Source organism: Pteropus alecto, unplaced genomic scaffold, assembly GCF_000325575.1.
Source record: "Pteropus alecto unplaced genomic scaffold, ASM32557v1 scaffold40, whole genome shotgun sequence".
In the NCBI taxonomy this organism is placed as follows: domain Eukaryota; kingdom Metazoa; phylum Chordata; class Mammalia; order Chiroptera; family Pteropodidae; genus Pteropus; species Pteropus alecto.
Genome location: NW_006431919.1, coordinates 17,788,819 through 17,799,565, shown reverse-complemented (window position 1 = coordinate 17,799,565; position 10,747 = coordinate 17,788,819). Strand labels below are relative to the sequence as shown.

General features: G+C 56.8%; 1 protein-coding gene and 1 pseudogene across 6 annotated transcripts in view; one reads left to right on the top strand and one right to left on the bottom strand.

Moving 5' to 3' along the window:
- Window positions 1-10,747, bottom strand: part of ERGIC1 (endoplasmic reticulum-golgi intermediate compartment 1) — an 82,541-nt gene that overhangs the window by 19,836 nt on the left and 51,958 nt on the right. For all 6 annotated transcript variants that reach the window (XM_025043094.1, XM_015585323.1, XM_015585322.1 and 3 more), the window contains exons 4-5: window positions 5,874-5,968; window positions 1,646-1,770 (exon numbers count right to left, since the gene is read on the bottom strand). In XM_025043094.1, coding sequence (XP_024898862.1) covers window positions 1,646-1,770; window positions 5,874-5,968 — 220 coding nt within the window. The remainder of the gene's footprint in view (window positions 1-1,645; window positions 1,771-5,873; window positions 5,969-10,747) is intronic.
- LOC112475354 lies at window positions 3,275-3,393 on the top strand (annotated as a pseudogene).

Sequence of the window (10,747 nt, the reverse complement as noted above, 5' to 3'; positions counted from 1 at the left end):
GGCAAGATGTCCCAGGAGGGACAGCATCGCCCACTTCAGGGCCCCGATTACCACACACAGGCTCCAGTCTGGCCCTGCTTCCTAGCGGGGGTTCCCGGGGCACGGTTAGTCACCACTCGGTGCCTCAGTTTCCCGACATCGGCAAAATGGGGACGATAACCGCAAAAGGGTTATGGGGAGGGTTAAATGAGGTGGTGACTGCAAAGCCAAGGGCAGTCGTTACTGGGTTGGCTTCGTAGGATGGCCATGTTTGTCATCGGAGCCACGAGGGAAGGACCCTCCCAGAAGACAGAACAGTATGTACATGGGCAGGGCATGGGGAAAAGCCTACTGCATTTAAAAATATTTTTAACTTCATTTTTATTTATAAAAGTAATACCCGGATTCATCCGTATTATAAAAAATTCACATGGTGAGGTCACGGCTACAGTCCCCAGTGCCACCGCCCCCGGAAGGGAGAAATCAAGAGCGCGGGTGTGTGCCCTTGAGTTTCTCTATGCGGTGACATGGGGCCTCCTGCGGACGGGGCCGTGGGCAGAGTTCAGAGCCGGGTTCGGGGCCTGGGCCTCACGCTCCCAGAGTTAAGGGAGCCGAGGAGGCTGGCTCCCGCACATCTGCCACCCGCTGCCGCCCCTCGAGGCTGTGACTCAGTGACCCACTCCCCCTCCGCTTGGGATCCGTCACAGGTGGCTGACTCATGCCAGCACACACTGAGCTGAAGAAAGGAAAGACGACGCTTTTAGAGCTTGTGACTTAGGAACCTACGTCAGTGTCTCTGATGGATTTTAAAAAACATATAGATGGAGCCAGGCCCCAAACACCAGCCCATCCTGCCCGCCTTCGGAGGGGCTGAGTGATTAAGCGAGGAGTCTGGGGTGCTGTGGGCTGCTGGTACAGCTCGAAACACGTGAACGCTGACTTCTGGCTGCTGGCTGACTTCCTGATGGACAGATAAGGACGCCGCGGGGCAAGTGCAAGCCTGATGCTGGGAAGTCAAAGGGTGGGGGCCCGCTACAGACCTCACCCGTAGCCACGGCGGGCTTTCTTAACTGAGCACCCCTTGACTTAGAGCTCCTTAAAGGCACAAACCCCCATCCCTCCAAGGGTGGCCTGAGCTGTGGCCCCGAGTGAGTGGACAGACACACTGGTCGTGGCACATGTGACCAACGTGTCAGAAAGATGAAACATGGGGACACGGGGGGAAAGAAGGGGAGCCCCGATGCCAGATGGCCAGGGTTCGAATGCTTTTCGGTTTGTGCGCTGTCGGCCTCTCTCCACTGGAGCGGACGCTCCGCAGTGCTGCGAGCCCGCCCACCTCATTCAGCGCATTGCCCCAGAGCCGCTCGCCCGCCCTGGGACTGGGAAGGACTTTGACGAACATGTGGGAATGAATGAATGAACGAATGTGTAATAGCTCATTTCTTTCCCACGCGAACTTCGTGATGTGGGGGTATCATCATATGACTATCATCATCCCACCCTCAAGCTAAAGATGTAAAAACCTAGGCTTGGGGCAGACAGATGAATTGGAGGGCGCCGCTTCTGTCTGGGGTAGCGGGAAGCGGGGCGGCCGAATGGGTGCACGGCTCTGCCATCTCCCGCCGTTTTCCGGGAGGACGGAGGTGGGGCGGGGGAGGCTCTGTACCTTATTGATGCTGAACTGCCCCTCGAAGCGGCAGCCCGCCCCGCCGTTCAGGGGGATTTTCATGGAGTTGTCGATGTGGCCCACCTCGTGCCTGCCCATCTCATCCTGGATGTCGAGCCCAACCACTGCGGGAGGCAAGGAGAGACGCGTCACCAACACCCAGAGCAACGGGCAGCCCCCTCCTCTCGGGACCCCCTCCTCCATCTCCTCCATGGCACAGACGGGGCGGCCCCTCCAGGAGCTCATGGTCTGGGTCCCGGAGCCACAGAGAGGAAGTCGGCTGGCCAAGGAGGAGGAGAAAGTGGCCCTGGAGTAAGAGGGAGCCAGCCCCCTGCAGCTGGAAAGAGCTGGGAAGGCGGCAGCCAGTGGGGCCAGAGATGCAGGACTGTGGGGTGCCGGGGTGACTACTCTGCCTGACGTGAGGCTGCAGGCGGGCAGCAGAGGGTCAGGGTGAAAAGGCTGCTGGGATCCTGGCCCTGCCTTTTACCAGCTGTGCAACCAGCTGTGCAACCAGCTGTGGCTGAGGCCCTCAACCTCCTGATGCCTCAGCTTCCTTCTCTGAAAAATGAGGTGAGAATAATTCAACCTTCCTTGGAAAATCTTGAGGATCAAAGAGTTAATACATGTGGAAAATGCTTCGCTCAGGATCTGATGCACAGGAATCGGCAAGTGCTCAATAAAGGTGGACACTTACTGCATCTCAGACAGCCTCTGGGTTCACGGGTGAACAGGCTCAGGCATTCATTCATTCATTCATTCATTCATCCCTCGCCCATTCATTCACGCCTTCCTTTACCACTGCCCAGTCCTCCGAGCCCTGCCCTCTGGAAGCCTGAGCACTTTTCGGGGTTCCTCAGGACGCTAAATGGCAAATCTGGGGCCTGGCATCCTGGTCCTCGACTCCAGTGGGACTCGACCACTTCCGTGACTCAGCTTCCCAACCTGTAAAACGGGCAGGGGCGTGCCGACTGCCTTCCTTGAGACGGTCCAAGTGGCAAGGAGGCGGGGAGTAGGGGGGCGATAAGCTATAGAAACGCAGGAATTTCCCCGAAAGAAAGAAACGCTAGGAGGGAGGTTGCAATATAAAGAAAGAACAGCTGGAGGTAATCTTTGAAGTGAGCCAACCCGAAAAGGGAAAAAAAAACGGAAACGACCCCCGGATTCCTCAATGGAGACACGAAGTGAGTGACGGCCGCCCACGAAAGGGAGCCTGACGCAGCCGCTGAAGGTGCCGCGGGCTCACGGGTCTGCACTACGTGGGGACGGCGGATGCCGTCATAGTCGAGGTAAAAGGAACGCAGGCAGCCCCCACGTGGCTCCGCGGGCCTGCTCCCCGCCGGAAGTCCATCCCCCAGAGGCACACACGACCAGACGCGTGTGCAGGGCTGCTCCGGGCAACCTTGTTTGAACTTGTGACGACGGGAAGCATCCCGACTGCCTGTCCCTTTGACCAGCCCCCTCTGGGGCGCTGGGCAGCAGGTACAGGGATGGGCTCAGTCCACACGTGGCACGGCGGCAGCTAAGGATGTGGCCTCTGAGACTGCACCTCGACCAAGCTACCTCACACCTTTCTGGGCCTCAGTTTCCTCCTCAATCCTAGGTGAGTGAAGGTTAAAAAAAATGAAAACAATGTACGGCCATGCCACCCTGAATGTGCCCGATCCCGTCTGATCTCGGAAGCTGAGCAGGGCCGGGCCTGGTTAGTCCTTGGATGGGAGACCACCTAGGAAGACCAGGTGCCGTAGGCATTAAAAAAAAAAAAAAAAATTAAAACAGCACTGACTATGTGCTAGACATTCTCCTAAGTGTCTTTTTTTGTAAGAATGCAGCATCTGAATACGTCTGTGGAGACGACGGTATTACCAGACCATCCTATGTGAGGGTGACGCTGCAGCTTAGAGAGGCTGAGTAGTTGGCCCGATATCTCTCAGCTAAGAAACAGTGAAGCTTGGATCAGAACCCCAGAGTCTCCATCCAGGGCCCACGCCCTGCAGCCACTCTGCTGGAATGCCTCTCATCTTCACGCACGAAGGCGGCCAAAACATCCAGGCCGGGGCCTGGCCTGGTCTGGGAGCAGAGTAAATGCCAGCTGAGGTTATTGCTTCACTAACCTTATGAGTAATATAAGAGCCGCTCCATGATATTAGCCGGAAAACAAACAAACAAACAAACAGACAAACAAACGAGAAACCCCAGGAAGGTCCCATATAGTTGGGTCCCGATTATGTAAAAAGAAAAACCCAAACATGATATATGTCTGCAGACAGACGATGGACGGACAGTGAGACAGACAGACTCAGGGAAGGGGGAAGGGAACCCCGACCGCCAGCAGAGGCTTCCTCTGGGCTGGATGGCACCACAGGTAACGTGTGTGTCGCTTTCACTTTTTTAAAGATCTATTCTCGTGTTTTGAACGCGTTATCTCTTTTTAAATAAGAAAGACATTCCGGTATTAATTGGGTAACAAACAACAAAGGGCATTATTTTTAAAAGCAGGCCACGAGACTGCCGTGCCGCATGACCTCAGCGGGGTTTAGAAGTGCGCAGAGGGGACTGCCCGCGATGGGCAGAATGGCCTCGGGCGTCCACCAGCGCTGTCGTGGGGGTGAGCAATCTCTTCTCTCCCTGCCGCTCCGGATTTTCCAAAGGTACAATGATGAGCATGTACTTTCAAAGGGCATTATTTTTAAAAGCAGGCCACGAGACTGCCGTGCCGCATGACCTCAGCGGGGTTTAGAAGTGCGCAGAGGGGACTGCCCGCGATGGGCAGAATGGCCTCGGGCGTCCACCAGCGCTGTCGTGGGGGTGAGCAATCTCTTCTCTCCCTGCCGCTCCGGATTTTCCAAAGGTACAATGATGAGCATGTACTTTTTTTTTTTTTCCATCACAAAAACCTGAAGTTCTTTAAAGAAAAGCCGAGATGGGGCTCTCGTGGGAGTGGCCTGGGTCCGGGCGGCGGCCCTGCGGAGTGGCAGGGCCCCGTGGGCCGGCTGCAGCCGCGGCTCGGGGGTGCCCGGCCTCTCTTGGGCGGCTGCCTGGAGCTGGGACGGAGCCTATAACCACATCCTTTCCCTCCCCTGCCCCACTGGTCACAGCCTCTGGCCTGAAAATTTCCTTGTTCCAGAGACATGACCAACTCCTGAAGGAGGAGCCCTACCAGATGAGTTATTTTTCTAAGAGAGAGAGGAAAAATAAAAATAAAACCAATCTATTCCAATAGGTTCCCTGGCTCGGGGCCCACTGTGGATTCAATCTCGTGACGTCATTCTTGCCAAAGGCGGTAACGGGGCTGACTCTCTCCCTACCTCTGCCTGCAGATGTACCCGATGTTCTACCCTTCGGTAGGAAGGAGTGGGTGGGCGGAGGGGAGTTCCTGCATCAGCTTATGTGCCCGGCTGGGGCAGAGGGACAGCTGGATCCCCAGCCCGAGAAAAGACACCCAGCCCACTGGCGAACCAGCCTAGAAGCCAGCGTATTAGGTTCTCTCGACACCTTACGCGATAGCGAGCCCTCGGCCCATTTTACAGATGTGGGTGGAAACTGACACACGGTTTTGGTGAGCAAAGGAGCTAGAATTTGACTCCACACCAGACTTCCAGTGAGGTTTGTTTTATACAAGTGATTCATTCTCTGGGTAGAAACAAACAAATAAACAAACAAATAAACAAGAGTGTGAAGTAAAAAAAGGAAGTTTTCCGATGGCTGCTGACGGCTCAGAGCTGCATCCCTGCCCAGGTGGCTACTCTTGTCTGGTTGCAGGTCTCCTTGCTTGTGAGGCTGTGTGACCCCCACCCCTCACCTACACGCATCGCCCTGTGCGGTCAGCCAAGGGTATCAAGGATATGGGTAACAGTCCCTTGCTACCAAGGTGGGACAAACCGTGGTGTCGTTCACATGCCACAGGTCTCTGCGTGTCCCCTTCCCTCCCTCACACGCTTACAGATTCCTCCTGAGGGTCAGTCCTCCCTCGATAAATCACCTGCAGAGACTTCAGACTCTGCTTCTTGGGAACCTGACCTAAGAGACACCCCCCCACCCCAACATGGCCACTCTCCAGAGGTAACCCCCGTTGGCGGTTTCTTGTGCTTTTTATTCCAGAAAGCAACCAGGTGCGCGCGCATTAGGTCACATTCCCCCCGTCAAAGCAGCGGGGACAGTCTCATCTCCCCGGTGTGTGTGGTTTGCCCTGTTCGCCCTGCGGGAGCAGAGGGCTGCTGGGGGTACTCACATTCGCAGTGCAAATTGGGTAAACTGATGTTCAGGCTGACGTCGATTTTGCCCCCGCTGTCCTTGTCTGGGTCATCGACGTAGAGCTCGTTCACGCTGAGGGAGACAAGCACAGAAGGCTCCATTGGGATAAGGGCACCCACCCCAGCGGCAGGGGACAGCCAGGGACCACTTCACTTGGTGACGACTCGGCCAATAACCTGGACTCCCCTCTGGGGGGAGCCTGTGTCTGCTCGAGGCACAGGGCAGCTGCTCGCATCTCCGAATGCTGGCCTTCCCACAGAGACGGGGGGCTGGGGTGGTATTAGGAGCACAGATTCGGAATGACATTCAAGTTCCACTCCTGGCTCTGCCATGCTCTATACAAGCTCGGGCGGATAACGTCACCTCCGCAAAACCATCCATCACATGGGGCTACCGCCCTGCCGCTGTGAATAGGGTGATGTGAACACTCATGTGGGCCTTACTAGGAGTCAGGGCTGGCAGCGGCAGGCACACGGCACCCGACTCTTTCCTCTCTTGAGCTCCCCTCCCTCCCCACTGGGAAGTCGGGGACCCCCTGGGTGCTGATCTTCACGTCCCAGCTCTGACTAAGCCACCAGGTCTGAGATACTAATGTATTAGTTTCCTGTCGCTGCTGTAACAAATCGTCACAAAGTTAAGGGCTTGAAACGACACACATTTATTATCTTCTGCTTCTGGAGGCCAGAAGTCTAGCACGGGACGGCAGGGCTGTCCACCTCCGGCAGGCTCCGGGGCAGAATCTGTTTTCCTGCCTTTTTTGGCTTCTGGAGGCCACCTCAGCTCACAGCCCTTCCTGCATCTTCCGAGCCAGCCACATGGCATCTTCTCTCCTCTCTGGCCCCCTAACTCCCTCTTACAGGAACCCTGCGATTTCACGCTGCCCCCCTGGATAACTGGATCACCTCCCCATCTCAAGACCCCTGACGTATCACAATTGTAAAGTTCTTTTTGCCACATGAGGTTACGTATTCACAGGTTTTCAGACACAGGGACGTGGACATCTTTGGGGGGAGGTGGCTCCACGGACAGTCTCGACACCTTACTGTTGGGGAGGATGGCACCACACTGGGATCAGTTAGCAACGCACATTTATTCCACGCTTTTTGAGCACTTAACTCGTCGGGCTCTAGAAAGAGGGAGAGACCAGACAGACGCGGTCTCTGCCATCGTGAGCTTACAGACACCTCCGTCTCCTACGTAAATAAATACTTTACACCAACTGCGATTACTGCATGGATGGGAAGCTGCGGGTGTTCAGAGGGACGGAGGGGCGACTGACGTCTGGGGAGGGTGGCTGGGAAAACTTCTCTGCAGAGATGGGACTGCTGTCTGAAGGCGGAGGAGGCCATCCTGGCAAGGAGGGAGAATCCTCGGACGGCGTGGCAGAGGCACTGTTTGGAAACTGAACGAAGATCGCCGTGTTGAGCAGAGGGACGCGGGAGTGCGGTACAGTGTCAGAGAATGGGGCGGGGGGCAGGTCAGGCGGCACCCTAAGAGGCTCCCTCCTTCTCTGCTACAAGGAAGACGGACAGCACGGGCCACTGCACATCAGGGAGATCAGACTGGGGTGGAGATGGCAGCCTGGCCTGGGGACGGTGGGGACGGTGGGGACGGAGAGGCAGGCAGGGTGTGCCAGAGCAGGTGGGCCTCGCTGACGGACGGGGCACGGGGGTGGGTGGGGGGAGGCACGCGGGCAGACTGCCACGTTTCTTTCTGGAACTGTGCGTCGGGCGGGTGGGGAGGAAAAGGTGCTGAGCTCCGCGTGGCTGTGCCCAGCTCGAGGTGGCCGGACACATCCCCGAGGGTCTGCTGAGTGGACATCAGGTGGCCATGTCCGAAGCCCATGGGGAGAGGGAGCCCAGCCTGAAGGCCGGCCCAGGGGGCAGTACGGGCGGAAAAACAAAGAGTTGAGACTCAAAACGGCCAGACGCTGTGAGAGCCCCGCCAATGGCCACGTCTTGGGGCAAGAATGAGCCAGGCCGGGGCGAGGGCATTTTGTTCTTATTAAGATCCTGTCTTTGCGCCCCTGACACAAAGTGTGACACAGCGAGTGCTCATTTAACCGGAAATGGTGGGCTCAAAAACACAGCCAGGGCTTGTCTCCCTGCGGAGGTCACGAGGGTGATCCTGGACACGAGCAAGGGACAGGCCTGGCTCAGCCTTCGGGTTGCCAGGCCTCCAGCCCATTAAGCCAGGAAAGGCCCGATCTGGCCCACGTGCACCCACGTCATCCCATCTGCCCCTGCGGAATATCCTGATCTCCATTATACGAGCAGGAAACTGAGGCTCAGAGAGGGTGAGCCCCACCCCCAAGGTCACACCGCAGGAAATGGCTAAGCTGCAATCCCAGCCCGAGCCCCGGGGCCCACTTTGCCTCCCTTCCTCCTGTCCTCAGCACCCAGAGTCGAGGGAGAGAATGAGGGGGATCCTGGCCCTCTGAGGCCACAGGGTGTGGGGAGCGGGGACGAGGGCCTGTGCTTGGCAGGCTCATAGAGCTGGCCCACATCAAGGAACAGGAAGAACGAATGAGCCAGCGGGAGAGGAGCAAACAGGATCACGGGAGGTTACGCTGGAGGAGGACTGACTTCTCCACAGCCAAGGACTCCTCCTTAGTCTTCGGCACCCGGCCTTAAATCGCAACTCTGGAGGGCAGCTGAGTAATGAGATGCTGGGTGATTAACAGAATGGTCACTGAGGGAGAGCTCCCGGCTCCCCTTCCCAGCCCGGTGAGACTCTTCCTTGAAGCTACTCACCTCTCCCACCTGGGAGGCGGGGCCTCTGCCTATCACTGAGGGATTGTGGGATGATGTCATCCCTGGCAATCCCCTGGAGGTGACCTCAGCGCGCAGAGCGAGGTGAGCCTTAGGTGTGGCGCCAAGGTGAGCTCACCCTCAAGGCCCCAGGAGGCCTCTCCCAGCTCGCGGGGACCCGAGCTCCTCGGAGGGGACCAGACAAAGGGGCTGAGGTGCTGGGAAGGAAGGAAAAGCACTGACCTGCAGAGCCAGGGGCCAGTCTGGTTATGTAAAGCTAGAGCTGGCTGCTCCCAGGAGCCCTTCCGAAGGGCCCCGGGCTATGGGATAAACACGGTTCAGTTGCGGGTGCCACCCACCCGATGAGGTCAACACGGCCACCTTCTGTGTCCAAAGCAAATGTTCCAAGGCTGCTGGCTTCCTGCCACCCCCAGCTACAGCCTGCCAAAGCGAGCTAACCTTACTGCCTGGGGCCGAGCGGACTTTGAAAGGTGAATGGACGGCCAGAAATAAGCCCGCGTGTTGCTAAAATAAATGCTTTTTAAGGATTCACTGCTGTTTGGGGACTCTCGTGGGCCTGACTCTGCCTGTCACTAGCGAGGGTGAGAAGACTCACGGGGGCAGTGGCAGACAGATGTGAGCTCACCTCCTGGCTCTGCCAGGAAGCAGCTGGGGGACCTGGGACAAGCTGCTTCACCTCTCTGAGCCTCGGTTCCCTCAACTGGGAAAGCTTCCTGTGATGTTTAAAGATGGGTGAAATCAGCCTATGGCGATAGAAGGCAGAACAGGGCGGGCTGGTGGAGATGTGTCGTCTTGATGGGGTGATGCTGACATGCATCTAAATACAGGCAAGCGCTCAAGTCTCATCTTTGAGATTTGTGCAGTTTGCTGTCTGTAAGTTATATACATCTCACTAAAAAGAAGAAAAAAAAATGGGAAGAAGAAACAGGAAGGAGGAAGAAAGGAAAAAGGGGCTAAGGATTCTAGCGGCTTCCCAGGGCTGTGTGGAAACCGGTGACGAAGGGGCAGGGTGCCCGGGCGGGGGGCGTGCGTGTCGCTCCCTTCTGTCTCGAGGGCCGAGCACGAGCACGAGCCCTCCTCAGTCGAGAGAATAAGGCGTCGTGGTGGAAGTCCAAGCTCCCCGGGTTCAAATCCTGGCTCTGTCACCTACTGGCTGAGGGGCTTTGCCTTCGCCAGCCTCAGTTTCCCCAGATGTAAAGTGAAGACAACCACAGACGTGGCACAATCGGAGAAAATAAGCAGCGCTCGATCAACGCCCACAGCTTTTATTGTCCTCATTAACATCGCTGTTTACCGAGCTGATAACAGCGTTCGCCTTGGAGCATCGCGGTGAGGATTCAGCGTGCCGGCGAGTGTAAGGTGCCTAGCACGGCCTTGGGACAGTCTAGGGCCCGCCGGAAACCTGACCTTCCTGATAACTAATCAAAGCAGATGTCCCCCGTTCTGAGCTCCCGGACAGTGCTGGTGGCCTTCACATGTGGTATTTCGTCTAATACAGACCAAGCCCATGTTTAATGGGGATTGCTTTTTCTCTCTTCATGAGAAATGAAACGAGGCTCGGAGACGATGGATAAAGACTGGCCCAGGTCACATGGCCAGGAAGACGCAGACGCAGGGTCCGCACCTGGAGCCACTGAAGCCCAGAGCCATGCTCTTTACCAGTGAAACTGAGGGCAAGTGGCCCCCAAGTAGATCTGTGATGCAGGTGTCACCATCCCTATACGCCCCGCTCCCCATAGCCGAAGTAGCCACAGGGCATGGTCGTGCTCTGCGGTCTACTCCCTCTGTGCCCCACAAGCCTCCCTGTCACCTCCACCTGCCACGTAGGTAATAACGTACTTACACCTGGAATGGTCAGGACACAGAACTCCAGGTCCCAGAGAGCTTCCTCGCATGACCTACGTCCCTCCTCTCCCGCCCCTACCCCAGGCCCTTGCTTCGCGCCTCACCGCTGCATAAATTTCTGCTAAAGCCAGTTATGACACACAGAGGTCGCCGACGCTGGGCAGGAATCCGAACTATTCAAGTGCTCTTCCAAAAGCAAATAAAATTGTTTTCCACAGCTGTCAGCACACTCCGA